Source organism: Camellia sinensis, chromosome 6 (assembly GCF_055761805.1).
Source record: "Camellia sinensis isolate YWXY chromosome 6, ASM5576180v1, whole genome shotgun sequence".
Classification (NCBI taxonomy): domain Eukaryota; kingdom Viridiplantae; phylum Streptophyta; class Magnoliopsida; order Ericales; family Theaceae; genus Camellia; species Camellia sinensis.
The window spans coordinates 97058202-97078591 of NC_138966.1; the positions used below are offsets into that span (position 1 = coordinate 97058202).

A 20390-nucleotide genomic window follows, 5' to 3' on the forward strand; every position below is an offset into this window, starting at 1 on the left:
GTTCAAGATGACAAAGTAGAAGTGTACCATACTGAAAGCAAGTTGTCCTCAAGGCTGCGTAGACGGTTGAGGGGAATGTATGGGTACACTACAGAGCTGCATATGGAAGGGTGGACTGCAAGAAGGTCATCGAATTCAGGAAATCGATGATGAATGCACTCCCTCGTCTGAGGTTGAGTAGGAGTAAGCCAAGCTCCCCAGCCAAAAGCTTTAGAATAAGAAGAAAAAGCAGCAGTCTCATCCCATGCAGAAGGTTTTGTGGCAGAAGAAGAGCTTCCAATATCCATTGTTGCAAATCTTGGTCTAAAGAATTATGAACATTAAGTTCTTGGTCCAAAAGTCGATAATTTGCAAAAACTTCCATGACTTGAATAAATAGAGGTGGATAGATGTGGCTAATAAATGCATGTAAGTTCTTTCGAGGACAAACATCATTATCTAACAACTCTTTGTATGCTTGATCTATGTAAGAAAAGGTTTGTTTGGCCATGAGAACTGTATCAGCATTTTCGAATGCTCAGATAGTGGGAGATGTTCAAGACATAGAAGAGAATTTAATGCAGTACAAATACTGCAATGATGGACAACGGTTGCATGTCTAAGAAGATGCAAAGTCCATGCATGTCCTAGAACGCGGGTAAAGTGTCTTGATCCACTAATATCACTAAGTATTGGGTATATTAATGCGGGAGGTAATGTTAGTTGTATAATTTGTAAAAGCCAATCATAATTCAACATGTGGCACGAAGAGGGAAATTTCGGAGTTGATACAAGTTGCCAATCAAAGTCAGACACGTATCAGTTCGCATTGGTAATAATGGATCTACGTAGCACTGGAATAATCGAGGAATACAAGGTGATGTGGCCTAACGGTTACTCACAAAGTTTAAATTCAAAAATCAAGAGGGAAGCCTAACTGCAAGAGTAGCGTAGTGGGACTGACTGTGAGAGAGCATGTTCAATAATCATGGAAGGACATTTCGACGGTTAGAAGCCCACTTCGACGGTTTTCATTGAAAAGTATAAATAGCAGAGAAGGCCCTAGAATGAAGGACCCAAACTCAGATAAAAAAACCATTTTATTTACTTCATATTTCTTCCCATTTTTTCCAGTTCTTTACATTTCTACATTTCAATTATTGTACTGCACTTCGTTTCCTAGGAGTAGTTTCAAATAGCTTGTTGCTGTAAAGCTTTACAAGGCAGAGTCATATTATTGTAAGTTTTTATTTTACTTAATGAAATTCAGATTTTGAAATTGTTCTTCATTTGTTATTTGTCAAATTCTCCTAAACAAGGTACCAGTAAAAATCATCTTTATTGAGGCTAAGAGAACTATAAAACAATCGTCTGATAATTGATTAGCAATTAATATTCTGTAAGGATTAATTGATCCTTACTGGCACGCTTAAAATTATATTATTAACCTTCGAAAGTTAAAAAAACCAACAGAAGTAAATTTGATTAAGCAATTGAAGATGTTCTAACATGTCTAGGTTTAGAAATCATATGCTTTGAAATCGCTGTCTCACAAGCTCTAAGTTTTAAGATTGTGTAAAAGTCTTGAGACTTGTCAAGACAATAGAGGGACATGAAAGGAAAAGATAATCTCATGAACATTTTCATGAGCCTGTCACAGCAGTTGCAGTTTTGCTCTGTTTTTGGTCTGTTGTTGCACTGATACCTTAAAAAATGGTGAACAACTTAAATCCACCGATCAAATTCATTTGTACATGACCAACAAAAATTTAACTTTATCTTCAAAATATTTTTCTGAACACTTTTTCTTGGTCTGTAATTCTTCCAAGAAAAAAAAAAAGTTCCTCTTCACTTCATTCTGTGGCTTTCTGGGTAGTGAAAGGTGATAGTAGTTGCGAGTCTTGCGGCACAATTCACTTGCTTCTATGCTGTGACAATCACTCACATTATGAATTAGATCATCAAACCCAAAATGTTAGTTGGATTTCCCATGTCAGATTCAGAATTTTCTCAATAATTTAACCCAATCTAGCAATTCACAATCCACAAGTCAAAGGCAAAACAATTGACAGTAGGCAATGTATGAATAAATAACTTGTTCTTCTATATTGAATGTCAGAAAGAACAAATGAATGAATGAATGAATGAATCTATTACAGTATTTATATCATCAGTATTTGTATATTCAATTATGACCTAGTACTATCTCTATTCTTTTAAACCAGAGTCGAACAAGACGATGTAGCAGGATCGTACAAAGCAGGAAGCAAGTACTTCCTCCCATTATCACCATGAGCGTTGTAGCTAGCACCAGTTGTGGGGTCAACCAACAAGTCCCCAGCATAGCCTGGGTATGCCCCATTCCCATAAACTCCTGGACATGCCGATGCAGCCTCTAGAGGTGCACTCGCTGGTCCCTGGTAATAGCCATTTCCAAATGGGTTTGTGGCAGTCCCAGCCAAGAGGCTAGCCAAATTGGTGACCATACCGTCCAGACCCACGTCGTTGTTGGGTGCGATCAGGGGTGGGCTCTGTGGTCCGTAGATGGGTTGATGGAATGGCCAGGCGCATTGACCCGGGCACTGAGTCTCCGAGTTACCAACCCAAATGTAGGCAAACTTGTAATTCTTGCCCTTAATTTGAGTAGCCTTGGAAGAACCGTGAGTCCCGCACCTGCTGGAGCAAAACCCATCAACGGTGACATCAGAGGCTGTCAAGACAACATTGACGGCATTCATTTGATCACCCTTTGATGCCAATTCTACGATCTGATTCTGTGTGAGCGACTTTCCAAGCGAGTAGTTGTCGTCGAGAATTTGCTTACCGGCAGAGAGTGAGAGGAAAGGTGCTTTATTTTTGGAGTTGGGAATCTGGTAATATTTTTCGGTGGTCTTCCACCAGGTGGCAACACAGGGTTGGTTGCCAGATGGGTTAGATGACAGTGATGTAATGAAATCTGAAACTATGGCACGTTGGGCGGGGTTGAAATTTCCATACCAGATGAGATTGATTGAGATTTGGCCGGTGAGGAGAGGGCCATTGTGGTATTCAAAGGGAATGGGTTGCTGGGTTTGTGATGAGGACTCGGTGAGTAGCCTCGCTTCGGAAGAGAAATGAAGGGTTGAGACAAATAGTAGGAAGATTTGTAGAAGCAAACTGATGGAAATAGAATTAGTTGCCATTGAATTGATTGATTCAGAACAATATCTATAGAGGATGGGAATTCTTTGAGGTTGTTTTGTGAGGTTGTGTAATTGATGAGGGAAAGATGTGAAGCTGCTCTATATATACACAAGTAGAGGGAAAAAGTGAGAAGGTCCCTGGAAAGTGCAAAAGAAGTGAGACGTTGACTAATGCGTAATTAGTGCAACGCCAGCTTGATATCGCGTTGCTTATTTTAATGACTTTTATTGGTGAGTTGTCCCCATTTATATCAATCCAACTGTCCAGTAATATTTTGATTGAAAAAAAGAAAAAAAAGCCAACTGTCTGCGCAGGCAATTTGGTTCGAAGGAGACGGGGGCTTCCGATTCTGTGTCTCGGGTTATTTCCCCCTAGTTGAGCCTGCCCCGTTAATTATGCATTTTATTTTGTTATTATGTGTCAGTTGTTTCAATTTTATTTATTTGTTTTGAATTATCCGATTATAATTATCGTGTTGAATATCACTCAAATTATTACGTTTGTGTCGAGTATATCTTATGTTATTTTATTGTCAAATTATAAAATTTAACTATGTTAGTTTGTGTTAAATATATTTGTATATGGAATATAATTGAGACCCCTTCAAACTTCTACTCCCACCACTCCACACACACGTGGGGGTTGGTGATTGGAAAAGAAAAAAAAAATAAAAAATAAATTTGACCAATCAAAAACAAAGGGGGTCGTGGGGTGACCCCCAAAAGGGGGTCCGAATCTTTTTCTCAATATCTGTTATATAATATTTTTTTGTATATATTTATTTTCTCTCCTATATAAAGGAGTGTGTACTTATTTATTAATCTTCAAATTGAATACAAGAGTTTTTCTTTTCTCTTCTCTTTCTATTCTCATAACATGATATCAAAGCTTAGTATAATACGACTAATTTTAGACAACAATTCACTTTTCCAGCCAACTAATTTAGATTGGACTTTTCCTTTCTCTTGCTCTATCCTACATTCTCTTCACTTTTATCTATCTAATCTAAACATGATGGTAAGAACTCATAATTATTTCATTTATTTTCTCACTTAAGTGAGAAACCACAATCATTCTTTTCTCACCTCTCACAATCCAAATGGAATGTAAATCCCAAACTATCCTCTCAACTTGACCAGCTAATGTTAGAGAATCCAAACACTATCAAAAATCTTGAGACGTTAATGAACTTAAGAAAGAGAATCCCATGAACAAGTTGGAGGTTTTGGAGATCCTATCACACTTATTCCAGTGTTGCTCTGTTTTTGGTATCTAGTTGCTCTAATACACTAATAAAATGGTGAAACACTTAAATGCACAGATTAAATTCAATTGTACGTGACCCACAAAATTGAAACCTTTATTTCTAAAACATTCTTCTCAACACATTTTTTTGGGGTCTGTTATCTTTCCAGCAAAGAAGACAAGTTCCTTTTTAACTTTGATTTGCTGCTTTCTAGGTAGTGGAAGGTGATAGTAATTGCGAGTCTTGTGACAGTTCGCTTGCTTGTGCTGTGAAGCGAAAACATTAACATTCTGAATTAGACAAAACCAAGATGTTTGTTTGATTTCTCATATCAGAATCACCATTTTCTCAATAATTTAACCCAATCTGGCTATTCACAATACACAAGTCAAAGGCGAAACAATTGGCAGAAAGCAATATATAAATTAAAAAATTGTTCTTCTATTGTTGAATGTCAAAAAGAATCAAAAGAATGAATGAATCTATTACAGTATTTGTATCTTCAATATTCATATATTTAATTATAACCTATTACTATCTCTATTCTTTTAATCCAGTGTCGAACAAGACGATGTAGCAGGATCATACAAAGAAGGAAGCAAGTACTTTCTCCCATTATCACCATGCGCATTATAGCTAGCACCGGTCGTAGGGTCCACCAACAAGTCCCCAGCATAGCCTGGGTAGGCCCCATTCCCATAAACCCCAGGGCAAGCCGATGCAGCTTCCAGGGGTGCACTCGCCGGTCCCTGGTAGTAGCCATTTCCAAATGGGTTCGTAGCAGTCCCAGCAAGGAGGCTAGCCAGGTTGGTGACCATTCCGTCCAGACCCACATCGTTGTTGGGTGCAACCAGGGGTGGGCTCTGTGGTCCGTAGATGGGTTGGTGGAATGGCCAGGCGCATTGACCCGGGCATTGAGTCTCCGAGTTGCCAACCCAAATATAGGCAAACTTGTAATTCTTGCCCTTAACTTGGGTAGCTTTGGAAGATCCGTGTGTGCCGCACCTGCTGGAGCAAAACCCATCAACGATGACATCAGACGCGGTCAAGACAACATTGACAGCATTCATTTGATCACCCTTCGATGCCAATTCTACAATCTGTTTTTGTGTGAGCGATTTTCCTAGCGAGTAATTCTCGTCAAGAATTTGCTTACCCGCAGAGATTGAGAGGAAGGGTGCTTTATTCTTGGAGTTGGGAATCTGGTAATATTTATCGGTGGTCTTCCACCAGGTGGCAACGGAGGGTTGGTTGTTGGATGGGTTAGACGAGAGTGAGGTAACGAAATCAGAGACTATGGCACGTTGGGAGGGCTTGAAATTGCCGTACCAAATGAGATTGATTGAGATTTTGCCAGTGAGGAGAGGACCATTGTGGTATTCGAAGAGAATGGGTTGCTGGGTTTGTGTTGACTCAGTGAGTCGCCTCGCTTCGGATGGGAAATGAAGGGTTGAAACTAATAGCAGGAAGATCTGTAGAAACAAATTGATGGAAATACAATTAATTGCCATTGAATTGGAAGATTCAATTCAAGACCACAGCTATGGAGGATTGGAATGAGTTGCGACTGTTTTTTGTAAGGGTGAGAGAATGATGAGTGAGACAGAAGTGAAGTGAAGGTGCAATATATATACATATTGTGGAGGTAGTAAGTGAGGAGAGAAAAGGGGCGTGGAAAGTGCGAGAGGAGTGAGATGTTGACTAATGGGCAATTAGTGCAACGCCAGCTTCATAACGCGTTGCCTATTTTAATGATTTTTAATACTACTAAGTTGTCCCCATGTATATCATTCCAACCGTCCCGTAGTATTATCTCGACCGAAAATACAAGCTGTTCCACACACAATTGGGTTCGAAAGAGACAAGAAGGGCCATGAGACGGAACCCTTTGCCTAACTGCAATGCAATGGTGTTTTCATTCGTGAGATGTCGGTTCAAAATAAAGGATTTTTTTTTCGTCCAAATTTTGATACATTTTGTGGTTATTCTTGCGGAAAAGTCTACAATGTGCACCTTCTAAAAGGGCATATGATATGCACTTATTGTGTGGTTCATATTGTGCCACGTCATAAAAAGTAACTTGCTAAACAGGTCATTTAACAGGTTACATGAAAGAATCATAACGTTTTTCAAATATCATAACAATACTACAATGAATCATAACAATGTCATAATATTCACCAAAGTATCATAACAAAGACACTATAAATCATAACAATATAATGACGACTCATAACAAATATAGTTATTTCTAATTAATTATCATAACATTTGAATCGTAACATTTTTTATTATGATTCATCATGACAAATCATAACTTTTGGTGGTACAAATCATAACTTTTACTGATGAATCATAACCATAACAAATTGAGTATAACTTTTTTTACCACAATCATAACGACATTAACAAACTATCATAACTTTTATCAATTAATCATAACATAGTATGTTGATTGTAATTTTGTCCCAAAAATCATAACAACATTAAGAAAACATCATAACTTTTAAAATTTCAAACACAATTAATTGTGTAATCAATTGGTATAGCATATTGGAGTGAATGGAAAATCATAATTGATTACAAAATCGATTGGATTGAAAGACTACAATTGATTATACAATCGATTAGTGGCCAGAGTTTTGAACTATCACAATTGATTGTACAATCCAGTAGGATATAAGGGAGATTCAAATATCACAATTGATTATACAATTGATTGGTTGGTCGGGCACCATTTATATGTAATTTTGTTGTTGTGTTTTCATTACCTCAAACATTATCACTAACAAAAACGCATGACACTTCAACTACGTTTCTCATTTTACAATTCTCTCTCTCTCTCTCTCTCTCTCTCTCTCAGAGTCATTATCGTCAATGTTAATGTTATCTGAAATGTTGTTGCTATGACTATCTCATCGACTCTCACTCTTTATTTCCTTGTCATTATTAGTGAATTAGACAACAATGTTATTGTTACCAACTTCAATTAATCATGCCCTTTGATCCACTAAAACACAACCATCATCATCGACTTAGGCCATTATAATAGCATTGTTGCCACTATTAGTGTCATGTTGTCATTATGTCCAAATGATGACGTTGGGTATAAATGACTTTGACACACTACAAGAATTTTCACTTTTGGCGAATAAATTTTTAGTCGCCAAAAGTAAATTTTTGTATACAAAAAATAAATAACTTTAGCTGTCAAAGTACATACAAACCAACTATTGTCCAAACTAAAATAATAATTCCATACAAAATATAGAATCATACAAAAAGCAAAGCCCTCCATATACAAATATTACATTTACTATCATGTGAAATGACCATTTGGCATGGTACAAATTACCATCGTAATCTGTACCACGACAAAAGGTGATGTATGTACCAAGACAAAAGTACATCTATGTACCATGACAAAAATCATATATATGTACGGCGACAAAAGGTGATCTATGTACCATGCCAGTAATTATCTGTTGGCTGCCAAAAGTTTTCTGTATCAGTAATAGTGAACTGCACAAAAGCCGGGGATGACAAAAGTATTACATTAGTTCTATACAAAAGTGAAATTTCTTCTCTATATACCAAAATATTACTTAGTCCACGCAACAAAGTCATCTATAAAAAACAAAAAACAAAAAAACGGACCCAAAAATGCCCAACTTCATGAATGCATTTGGGAACAAGTGACAAATAACATATCAAAGAAGAAACCTTCCATGATGAATCAACTATCAGTCTTTCTAAAGTCTTTTGTTATAAGGAACATTGTTAAATGCAGAACAATCATTACTAAATCTGTCATTACTAACATAAAGCTAATGTAACAATCTTCTATTTATATGCAATATGTATCCAAATTTTGTGGCTAAACCAATATCAAAACCCAATGTGAATAGAAACTATTCTTTTTAATAACTTCCTCATTAATTGTTTGCAAAAGGCACTTGAATCATTAGATTGGATATAAAACTATCCCTGCTTATTAATGTCTATCAGTGCCATTTCATTCAGGATATTACAACATGTGAGAAAAATAATAACCAAAATAAAGTTCAATTACAAAAGGAAATATGTAGAAATGTATGTTCAATCACAAAAGCAACCTTCTATGATGAATCAATTATCAATTCTGGGCATATTCGGCTCTAACTCCCAACCAACGGGTTTGAATTACATTCTTTCAGTTGTCACAAGTCCTATTTGTCATAGGAAAGCTGCCTGTGAGAGTCACATGGCGGTTCGGGGTTTGTTTTGAATTTTCGCCCCCGAAACGTCTTTTTTTGAGTAAGTTTTGGGCGTATTCGGCTCTAACTCCCAACCGACGGGTCTGAATTACATTCCATCAATTGTTACAAGTCCTATATGTCATGGGGAAGCTGCTCGTGAGAGCCACACGGCAGTTCGGGGGCTGTTTTGAATTTTCGCCCCCGAATCGCCCTTTTTCGAGTAAGTTTTGAGCGTATTCGGCTCTAACTCCCAACCTACGGGTCCGGATTACATTCTTTCAGTTGTCACACTATTTGTCATGGAAAAGCTGCCCGTGAGAGTCACACAATGGTTTGGGGGCTGTTTTGAATTTTCGCCTCCGAAATGCCCTTTTTCGAGTAAGTTTTGGGCGTATTCAGCTCTAACTCCCAACCTACGGGCCCGAATAACATTTGGTCAATTGTCACAAGTCCTATTTATCATGAGGAAGCTGTCTGTGACAGTCACACGGAGGTTCGGGGGCTGTTTTGAATTTTCGCCCCCGAAACGCCTTTTTTCGAGTAAGTTTTGGGCATATTCGGCTCTAACTCCCAACCTACGGGTCCGAATTACATTTTGTCAGTTGTCATAAGTCCTATTTGTCATGGAGAAGCTTCCAGTGAGAGCCACACAGTGGTTGTGGGGTTGTTTTGAATCTTTGCCCCGAAACGCCCTTTTTCGAGTAAGTTTTGGCCTTATTCGGCTCTAACTCCCAACCTACAGGTCCGAATTACATTCCATCAGTTGTCACAAGTCTTATTTTTCATGAGGAAGCTTCTCGTGAGAGCCACATGACAGTTCGGGGGCTGTTTTGAATTTTTACCCCCGAAACGCCCTTTTTCGACTAAGTTTTGGGCGCATTTTGGCTTTAACTCTCAACCTACGGGTCTGAATTACATTTCGTCAATTTTCACAAGTCCTATTTGTCATGAGGAAGCTGCCTGTGAGAGCCACATGGCGGTTCAGGGGCTGTTTTGAATTTTTGCCCCCCGAAACGCCCTTTTTCAAGTAAGTTTTGGGCGTATTCGGCTATAAATCCCAACCTACGCGTCCGAATTACATTCCATCAATTTTCACAAGTCCTATTTTTCATGGGGAAGCTGCCCGTTAGAGTCACACGGTCGTTCAAGGGCTGTTTTGAATTTTTGCCCCTAAAATGCCCCTTTTCGAGTAAGTTTTGGGCGTATTTGGCTCTAATTCCCAACCTATGGGTCCGAATTGCATTCCATCAGTTGTCACAAGTTCTATTTGGTATAGGGAAGCTTCCCATGAGAGCCACATGGCGGTTCAGGGGCAGTTTTGAATTTTTGCCCCCGAAACACCCTTTTTTGAGTAAGTTTTGGGCGTATTTGGCTCTAACTCCCAACCTACGGGTCCGGATTACATTCCTTCAGTTGTCACAAGTCCTATTTGTCATAGGGAAGCTGCCCGTGAGAGCCACACAGTGGTTTGGGGGCTGTTTCAAATTTTTGCCCTCGAAACGCCTTTTTTCGACTGAGTTTAAGGCGTTTTCAGAAAAAAATGATATTTTGTAAAAGTCAAATTTCAATAAAAAAAATTGTAAAAAAAAAAGTCTGTGGAAAATAGAAAATAAAAAAAAAATATTAATAAATTTGCATAATTATTTGACCTCACCAAATTTAAAAAGGTGGATTAACTCGACCCCCCATAATTTGGATTTGAGGGCACTGTTTGGGCCTGTGAGGCCCATCACATGTTCTATTTCGAATCCAAACCATACATGTTTAAAGGGGTTGTTGAATTGCTGAGAACTGTGTTTTTGTGACATCAAACAAATCAATTCTAACCTAACCCAACCCAACCCATATTCGATTAATTTTTGTAACTAAACAATTGAGCCATCATTCTGATTAGTACTATTATTACTAGCTAGCTAATACTACAGAAAAACCAGAAACAAGCCCTAGCAAAATTTTCTCAAATGCATTTCTTGAGAATCAAAATGACATTCCCATCAAAAGTCAAATGCATAATAAATCAGTGACATGGCTTAATACTCAAAATCGTAAGCATATATAAGTTACATCAGAGGAACATAGTTTGATTGGTAAATTCAAGCACTATAAGACTTGCAGAATCTATGATTGCTACTTCTCACTGAATGTAATACACTAAGTGACACGAATAAGAAGTACGACCATGATGAATATACATGTCATTACAAATATCAGAAGCCATGTAAAACACGTAGTCTTGAAACTCTTCGAGTATATATCCATAGCACACACATTGGCGTGACCTGTGCTTGCCAAGCTCTGTTCAACCGCCTGCTCTGTTGAATCAAGTATCTGCACTCAAATTACAATTGCACTATCAGGTTCGTTGACCATGTGTTAGAGTACATCTAATATGCTAGTTATTAGACATCCTAGTTATAAGAAATCTCTATAATACAAGTATTGTCAACTGTCCAAGCTACTAGGATACATTGCACTGTATACCTCAAGACAACAATCAGAATCAAAGTAAATTAAAACTGTGACATTTTGGGAACTTACTTTTTTAGTGTTTTGTAGGGATTGACTCATCATGAGACTGCTCTCTTTAAGTTGCTGTGCCAACCCAACCATTTCATCTGTCAAATCATCTTGAAGTTTTCTGATAGAGGAAGGAATAAGAATTAGCAATAATGAAGTATCTGCGGTAATAATTACAAATGATATCTAGGTCAAGTAGAATGCAATCCTAAAAAAGAATGATGAAATTTCATTTCCCCTAAAAGGAATTAAATTGTGGATAGTCTACATAAAACAAGGATATGGTAAAGGTAGGTTAGGTTACCGACTGTTCAACTGCAATGACGCAATACATATGTAATGTACATAAAATTATATACATCAATAAATAGAAAGAGACATGTCTACATCAATCATGAAACAAATAGGTATTTTCTTGCTTTCACTCTCTTATTATGCTCTAGTACTTCAACTTAGTTCAACAATGAGTTAAGACGTGGAAAATACCTATGCTTGTCAATATGAGTCTGTGCTGCAGCATCCAATTTGACAGGCGCTGAATAATCAGTCACAACACTCTCATGAGGTCTATCTTCAATGTTTGATGGAGCGCTGTTTAATCAAAAAATGAAACAAAGTAAGACCAAACACATATCACCAAAAAAGCCATAGTATAGAAACCATAGCTCCTTACACAAATCTCCTCCTCAATCCTGGAGAAGTGGGAATAGAACTTTCTCTTACTGCTTTGGAAGGGCTTTCTTTGACAGAAGTAACAAAAATAGACTGTAGAGTTTATGGAAAAACTGACTCTAACTGGAAGTTTTCAAAGAGAAAAGTTAGATGGAAATGAAATACCCATATAAGATGCATGAATATGTAATTCAAAATCAGAGAAATGGAACAGTTTCATAATGCTGGGGATCTGAACTAAAACCCATGTTCATTCAAGTGTACTTTACTAAAACTTAGAAAAACCTTAATATTATTTGTCCAACATGCAAAATTGCCAATACAGAACAAAACTGAAGTATACATGCACCACAAGGGCAGCCAATTTGGCAGTAAGGGCTTCAATCTTCTCTGAATAATCATTCACCTGAGCTTTTGAAACTCTATATAAACAGTCACAGAAAAAAAAAAAGAAAAAAAGAAAGAAAAAGAGATTCACAATGTTAATAAATTAAGTAACTTAGAACAATTCCTCCACATGAACATCACTAGCAGATCATGTATAGAAAAATATGAAATTATGCACATTATGAGTCTAATATCTATTTATCAAGAAAAATATATTTATACATCAACACTTCGTGAAGTTTAAAAAAAAATGACGACTTAGAATATTCAGGTACCAATATCAATTTTGTTATATCTATCAAGATATCTACAATCTTTGAAGACTAAGATATCCATTTTTTACAAATATTTTACCCCTTGATCGGACCTGCCTACATTAGTATTATTATTATTTTTTTTTGTCATTGCATTGATGTCTTTATATTGAATTTTTTTAGATTTCTTCTATGGCTTTAGTTTCTTGAAATGGTTCTAGCTTTCAGTTCTTCAAATGAATTACATGTATGATGCTATAAAAGGCCAGCACAATAATCTGAAGGAGCTATATCTACCTAAGAAGGCCTCAAATGAAGAAATCAATACACAATAATTCCTCCTAAAATGGCTTTAGACGACCTTCACCTATTATCTCCAGTGCTTATAATGCATTATTTATAATTTCCCTTCAATCTTAGGCTCTATTTGGTTCATTGAAATGAAAGGGAATGGAATGGAAATGTGATTCATTAAATTTTCCTATGGAATGATAATTCCCTTAAAATGGTGTAACATGAATCCATTTATAATGCATTTATTATTATTATTTTAGTCTAACCAACTATGAGAATGAATATTTTGATGGAATGATCATTCTATTCCACTCTATTGCAGTGAACCAAACACTACCATAATACTACACAATTCATGATTGAAATTGCAACATCAAAGATCATCATTTTGAAAAAGATACACAAAGAAAAACTTTTTGAATTTACCAAGAGAGTGAAACATCGGGTCCCACTAGAAGGATATGTAAAAAGCAATTCAAAATGTTCACAACAATTATATGACGGACATGACAGTGTGCACTATGCAGCGCCTCTCTAATAATCCAATAGTACAAAGAAAAAATAAATAAAACTTCGAAAGAAAAGAGTACTGACCTTGGTAATCCATCTGAGGTTCTCTCTTTAGCTAGTTGTTCTAATTGTTCTCTTAGTGTAGCAACATACTGGAACGATGCAAAGATATAACAAGTATGGCATGAATTCATAAACAAAAAAACAACAAACCAAATTCTTTTTCCAGATCAATAACAAAATATCTATATATATATATAACAACCAATGCACAATGCCAATCAATTAAGGCATTTTAACATGCTCTAAAACCATTTAAAAAATAATAATAACAGAAACATCCCCCAAGAAGGGAGCGTTGTAACTGAGTAAAAATCTATATATACATAAACATGCGCGCACATATATAGAGAAGATAGAGCACACAAACCATTCCCAAATCAATAGTTTGAGTTGAAAGATCCGTAGACGTACATGTATAAGCTTTGCTTGATTTTGTTGATGAGATGCAGCAGCAAGCAACCTCCTCAAGTTTATTTCTATTTTAATGATCCCCATTTTCAAAATCCTAAAACATTGGATTAAAGCTCATATCACTATTGACAACCAAATGGCACCCAAGTAGTTGATCTCTATCATATATGTTTAAAGGGGTTGTTTTTCTTAATGGTTGTTTAATTGTAGATGCACATAAAACACAGTGTTCAAAGCGTTGTTCTTGGAAAAGATACGTTTGTGGTGACTGTGTATCCAAACGTGGACTACGCCTTCATAGTTGCTCTTGTGGTTGTTCTTGAAGAGATCAATGAGGACAGAGAAGATTGAAATCACCTCCAGTGAAGTAACTCCTGTTTACGTTACTAGAATCATTCCTGTTTACATTACTAGAATCACTAAATGTGGTTTACTAATGTGCCACTCATTATAATGATTCCTAGAATTTCTGGAGTGCTTACATAAATAAAAGTGACAATTTTGTGTGTGAACATGTTTTGATCCGTACATACTCATTGCTCAAATGCAGTTTAGTTTGAGATTATTTTGAAATGATTTTGTCTTGTATTGTTGGGTACAATTAAAATTTCAAAATTATTCACTTTTGCAGAGATTGATGATTTAATTTTGAGATTTGGGTGCAATAGTTGAAACAGGGAAGTTTGAGTTCAGTTTCTGATGAGGGAGGGTAGTTCTGAGTTCACCAGCTTGGCCAAGATGAAGGGGCATTGTGGGCTTGTTCATGACATTGGTGTTTTGAGTCCTGACAACCTTTTCCCCCTCTCTACCATGTTCAAAAAGAACAAGAACAATATGGAAGAAAGTTTCCTTCAACTCTTAGTGCTTACGGATGATTTTTTGAGTGTTGGAGATTCTTAGTACTAAAAAGATGATTTGAATGTTAATAAGAACCTACTCAATCTGATAGAATTCCAAACAAATATAAAATTACTATTAAAAGAATAGGTGCTTAGATAATGCACCAACAACATCCAATCATGAGAAAAATTGTATATCAATCAATAAAAATCCTGAAATGTATAGGTAAAATATGCAACTACTAATCCATAAGGGGAATATTACATTCAATGATAACCCAAAAGCACCATTACCAGAAGTATAACATAAGAAGAAACGAAGAATTAGAAACATAAACAGATTTCAATAAATAAATAATTGCAATCTCGTATCAGTTACATGAGTACAAAATTCAATTGCCCACACATCAGATTTCACAAACTCAACCAAAATTTCAAGATATATATCTATATATATGAAGTCAAAACAACTACCAAATCAAACAAACATTACAAACAGAAGCTATTCATATAATCTTTTCCTAAATTTAGAATCCAACCACTCCAAGTGAGTTCACAAACGTGAAAGGGGTATTTTGAACAATGGGAAACAAGAATCGATACAGGGATTTCGAAGAATGGAATCAAAGCAACTACCAAAGCAAACAAACATAAAAAATCTAAACCTAATATTTTCCTAATTTTATCAACCAACCCAGTGAGTTCACAAACGTGAAAGGGGCAGTTTCAAAGAAGGGGATTCCGGTCTAGGGTTGCATAGAATGGAGATGGAGAAAGGGGGAGAGAAAAAAGTTGCAGAGAGAGAGAGAGAGACATACCTTGAGGCGAAGTTGAGGGTAGGTTGTGTTCGGGGAGATGGTCTTGGAGGGATGGTCTTTGAGGGCGAAGAAGAGTGTTAGAGTGGTGTCTCAAAAACAGAGGGGGCTTTGGGAAAACAACGTGAAGATCTCAGCTGGAAAGAGAACAATCGGTGAAAAAATTTGTAAAAATGGTAACTGGTTGAAGAGGTAGTCAAGATTTCTAATCAAATTATTAAGTGGTTGAGATTAATTTACAAAAATTTAATGGCTTAAAATAAATGTGTATATGATGTGCACATATTATTGAGGTGCACATCTTAACAACTCCCTATTCTTGCTATTACTTAACAATTAACATCTAATTCCATACAAATGTAGACTGTGTGACCAAAAAAAAAATATACACTCTATCATTAATTCTTGTCATTTTGGTCTTTGCCCGGTTTTTATTATGGATTGTTTTGAGAAATTGGTTAAAATTTGATTTTTTAATTTTTTTGAGTAATTGGTTAAATTTTGATTTTTTTTAAATAAGGAGGTAATGTGACTCAAAATATGTTTAAAGTCAAAATTTGATTTTTAATCAAGTTCCCAAATTAAGCTTATATTATCGGGTGTTATTATTGTATTCCTACTCACTTTGTATAATGATTAATTTTAACTTGTGTAAAATAAATTGATGTATATTATTGATTGATGTTGTACAAGATTGTTGTGTTGATATATTGTATTACAAATCAGAGTGGCATTATATAGGAGAGGGTTTGGGTAGTAGGTGTAGTGTAGTGGAGGTGGTAGGTGAAGTGGGTGCTAGTGGAGATGGTAGGTGGAGGAGTAAATTGGTAAATTCTAACAGCCCCCCGCAAACTCAAGGAGGATAGAAACTAACCAACTTGAGTTTGAAGAGAGGAACAAAACAAGAAAATACATAAAAATAAACAAGAAAATACATAAAAATAAGAATAAAAAAAAAAGATAGGAGACACTGTATGGTCGTGTCAAACCGTTGGTGAAGACTCTGAAAGGTGGGGCCATAACGTGGTAGAGGACACTGGATGGGTGTGCCATAACGGTGTAGAGGACACTGGATGGTGGTGTCATAACGATGTAGAGGACACGGGATGGGGGTGTCATAACGTTGTAGAGGACACTGTAAGGGGGTGTCATAACGTTGTAGAGGACACTGTATGGTGGTGTCATAACGTTGTAGAGGACACTGTATGCTAACCGGAATCAATGTCGGGACAGTTTATGGGGTCATGTCGGACCGTTGAAAAAGGCTAACCGGAATCAAATGTCGGGACAGTTTATGGGGTCATGTCGGACCGTTGAAAAAAGGCTAACCGGAATCAAATGTCGGGACAGTTTATGGGGTCATGTCGGACCGTTGGAGATGCTAACCGGAATCAAATGTCGGGACAGTTTATAGGGTCATGTCGGACCGTTGAAAAAAGGCTAACGGGAATCAAATGTCGGGACAGTTTATAGGGTCATGTCGGACCGTTGAAAAAAGTTGCACCCTCAAAAGGTGTGCCCAATTTTTCAAAAGGCGTGCCATCAAAAGGCGTGCCCACTTTATCAAAAGATGTGCCATGAAAAGGCGTGCCAGTTTGTCGAGCGGCAAGAGGCGCGCGATGCGCGTGGCTGGCCCTGGCTATTTAAAACAAGGTTGAGGCGAAGGCTGTGCATACGAGTCTGAAACCTCTGAACGCTCGGAGAGCTTGTCTCTGCAAATCTTGAAACACCCGGAAACCAACCCTTCTCTGAAACACTTAGCAACTCAAAAACATGGCCTCTTCTTCCCGTCCAGTTACCCAGAACCTGCTCACGCTCTTTCCAGAACTGAACGAGCCCACAAGAGAAATAACTGGTGCGGTGGCCAGTGAACCGCAACCAAACACCTCTGGTTTTGCTCCATTGAACTTTCCGATGCGGTCGGTGGAGCAAAAAATGGCGATGCAAACTGATATTGAGGCTAATCAGTATACTCTGAAGTCATGCGTGGAAACCATGACGGCGGTCACAAATTTGTCGAACCGGCTGCAGAGTAGGACAAATGAGGTGCAGCATTTAAACTCCCAGCTGGCTCTGCTCCAACGCATGTATAAGGATGCGCGAGCAGAGATAAGCGTGCTAAGGGCAGAAAACAAGGAGCTGAAGCGGAAGGCCACCGTGATGTTCCGATTTGGAGGGCCGCCATATGCTGCAGTGGAGGAGCAGGGACTAAATGTGCTCGGTGGCGTGGGAAGCACGGAGGCAACACCGTCAAGGGTCGGCTAAGACGGAGGCAAGAAGAAGAGACCTGCTGCAGAATAGAGAAGGGATGTGGTTGTTGTTTGTGTGTTTTTTTTTTTTTTTTTTTTTTTTTTTTTTTTTTTTTTTGTAAAATGGTGATCGGGGTGAGCCCCGATATGAATAAAATGATTTTGGTGTGCAAGCTTCTGCGTCTTTGGTTTTTTTTTTTTTGTTTTTTTTTTTTTATGAACAGAAAATATAAAAGAGAATAAAATAAAAAAAATAAAAAATAAAAAAAGAGAGAAGGCATGACAACTGTCTCTCGGGCAAGTATGTGATAAAATAAAATAAAAAAGGTGGGGGTGGTGGAAAAGTATGTTGGTTTTCAGGAAAAGAAAATGTAAAAGATAATAAAATAAAAAGAAAGTAAAAAGAGAGAAGGCAGCTTTAAAAAAGAAAACAAGAAAGCACAGGTCACTCACTCACTCTCTTTTCCAGACTCTTGCGCGTGCTCTCTCCCCTCTTGTTTTCCAAATTAAAACAGAGGACTGTGCTCTGCGCTCTACAGTACTGACCCATGAAATCTCTCGTCTTGCTCTTCCGACGAGGTGATCAGTAAGAGAGACCCAAAGCCAAAATCAAGATCGCCTACGATCACAAACTGTGTCAACTTCTCGAGGAGTACTCTCAGATCTTGATCGTGGCGGCCGATAATGTCGGATCAAACCAGTTGCAGAACATGTGGCGATTCGGTGGTTTTGATGGGTAAGAACACTATGATGAAGAGGTCTATCAGGATTCATACTGAGAAGACTGGCAACACAGCTTTCCTCAGTTGAAGACGAGAGTGCCTTCGACGGAGAGGTCGAAGCTGGGAGAGTGGGACTATGTAGCAGTTCTTCTTGCCGGAGGAGATTGGGAAGAACCGAAGGGTCTTCTCTTGGATGCTTCTGAACCGGAGTGGTTCGGAGACTAGACCGGAGGAGCCGGAGGTGAAGAAGCGGTCAGATAGCCAGGTGGTGTTGAAAAGATAGGAGAGGATGAAGATGGTGTTGGAGCTGACAACGGTAGGACAGAATTTGTGTTGTTGGAATGATGAACAAATATTTGGTGTGATGATATATATATATATATATATAAGATTGGATGGTGATGAATCAAAGAAGAAGAAGGAAGGGTTTAGTAGCAGCGGAGTCAAGGTATGTGTAGAGGTCCGGCGGGCGGCCAAGGCGAGGCTGCCGCCCGCCGGTGAAACAGAATTATTAGCTTCTCAACCTTGCTCTGATACCATGTAAAATAAATTGATGTATATTATTGATTGATGTTGTACAAGATTGTTGTGTTGATATATTGTATTACAAATCAGAGTGGCATTATATAGGAGAGGGTTTGGGTAGTAGGTGTAGTGTAGTGGAGGTGGTAGGTGAAGTGGGTGCTAGTGGAGATGGTAGGTGGAGGAGTAAATTGGTAAATTCTAACAACTTGTTAATTTTGTTTACAATTCAAATCGTATTATTGTGTTGTGTGAGAGTTTCTTACAAGTGTTTTCAACTATGGCGAATTATACTAATAGTTCCTATAGTTTGAGACTTGTATCACTTTGGTCTTTGACTTTTCAATTGTGATACATTTGATCCCGAATTTTGAATATTGTGATACATTTGATCCTAAATTTTGAATCTTGTTTCAAATGAAGACAATTGAAAATATTGTTGCTCCGTTTGAAAGGTAAAATTGTCATATAACTTATTTTGTATTAGTTAACTTATATATTGTTTGAAATATAATGTATTTTTTTAATGAATAATGTTGAAACTTTTTTTATTATGAAGTTCTGTTTGGTTTGGTTTTCGAAATATATTTTCAGAAAATTTTTCTAAGAAACTAAAAATTAAATTAGTGAAAAAATTAAAAACACATCATTTTTATATAATTTTATCTTTTGGGAGGGTAGAAATAATTTTTTTTGATATTTATTTTCATTAAATTAGTTTTTATTTTTTTTAAAATTCAAATATGGCGATAATTTTGATATCATTATTAAACAAATCCATTAAATCAAAAAAATCCACAACTAAAAACATTACATATATTAAACATATCAATTATACATCAAAACCCTAATAACCATTCATTACATGATAACCATTTAAAAATATCTGTTAACAACAAATACAGTCATCTACTACATGATAACCATAAAAAAATATTAACAAAACCAACCACTCATTACATGATTATCATCCAAATACATACAAAAATTAATTTGGTAAAAAATAAAAAAATAAAAATTATAATTTTTATATAATTTTATCTTTGGTGCGTAAAATAATTTTTTCACATTTATTTTTGTCAAACTAATTTATATTTTATCAAATTAACAACTTTACTCTTGAAATAGAGCAACAATTTATTCAATTGTTCTTATTTGGAACGATATTCAAAATTTAAGGTCAAATATATTATAATTGAAAAATCATAGATCAAAGTGACACAAATCCGAAACTAGAAGAACTGTTAATGTAATTCACCATTTCAACTATCTATCCCACCTTTTTAGAATTGTACTGTCATAAAACTTAAAGGTTAATGCTGCAAGCCTCGAGAGCTTCTGGCACGAATAACGCGAATTTGTAGTCACCGTTCGACAGACCGGACAACCACTCGATCGACCGGGTGAAACACCTGTCTATCGCGGTTGTTATCTTGTTGACCAAGGCTGTCAGTCTCTCTGCTGGATGACCGGCCAGACGACCGGCCGC

At 36.9% G+C, this 20390-nt stretch overlaps 3 protein-coding genes across 8 annotated transcripts; all 3 read right to left on the reverse strand.

Annotated features, from left to right (window-relative positions):
• Positions 1-2062: 2062 nt before the first annotated feature.
• On the reverse strand, positions 2063-4401 carry LOC114273637 (protein PHOSPHATE-INDUCED 1). The gene has a single exon (XM_028215439.2). It carries the CDS (start codon positions 3159-3161, stop codon positions 2196-2198), a length of 966 nt encoding a protein of 321 aa, XP_028071240.2. The 5' UTR covers positions 3162-4401; the 3' UTR covers positions 2063-2195.
• A 430-nt stretch (positions 4402-4831) lies between these two features.
• LOC114273636 (protein PHOSPHATE-INDUCED 1) lies at positions 4832-5919 on the reverse strand. Its single transcript, XM_082874286.1, has one exon. The coding sequence runs from the start codon at positions 5917-5919 to the stop codon at positions 4957-4959; it is 963 nt and encodes a 320-aa protein (XP_082730412.1). The 3' UTR covers positions 4832-4956.
• A 4737-nt stretch (positions 5920-10656) lies between these two features.
• On the reverse strand, positions 10657-15543 carry LOC145792782 (uncharacterized). Of its 6 annotated transcripts, none has more exons than XM_082874287.1 (6): positions 15412-15543; positions 13365-13432; positions 12185-12257; positions 11650-11754; positions 11185-11284; positions 10657-10974 (listed from the first exon to the last, which is right to left on the reverse strand). In XM_082874287.1, exons 3-6 carry the CDS (start codon positions 12235-12237, stop codon positions 10798-10800), a joined length of 435 nt encoding a protein of 144 aa, XP_082730413.1. In that variant the 5' UTR covers positions 12238-12257; positions 13365-13432; positions 15412-15543; the 3' UTR covers positions 10657-10797. The 6 variants fall into 6 exon arrangements, 5 of the variants coding, with proteins under 5 accessions (XP_082730413.1, XP_082730415.1, XP_082730414.1 ...); XM_082874289.1 differs by lacking the exon at positions 15412-15543 and adding an exon at positions 13755-14125; XM_082874288.1 differs by lacking the exon at positions 15412-15543 and adding an exon at positions 13711-14125.
• Positions 15544-20390: the final 4847 nt, after the last annotated feature.

Coding starts and splice junctions, on each gene's coding strand:
- LOC114273637 (XM_028215439.2), bottom strand. CDS start 3,161: ATGGCAACTAATTCTATTTCCATCAGTTTGCTTCTACAAATCTTCCTA.
- LOC114273636 (XM_082874286.1), bottom strand. CDS start 5,919: ATGGCAATTAATTGTATTTCCATCAATTTGTTTCTACAGATCTTCCTG.
- LOC145792782 (XM_082874287.1), bottom strand. CDS start 12,237: ATGATTATTCAGAGAAGATTGAAGCCCTTACTGCCAAATTGGCTGCCC. Junction 11,755..12,184: donor CCAAATTGGCTGCCCTTGTG/GTGCATGTATAC, acceptor TTGATTAAACAG/CGCTCCATCAAACATTGAAG. Junction 10,975..11,184: donor CCCTACAAAACACTAAAAAA/GTAAGTTCCCAA, acceptor ATTTGAGTGCAG/ATACTTGATTCAACAGAGCA.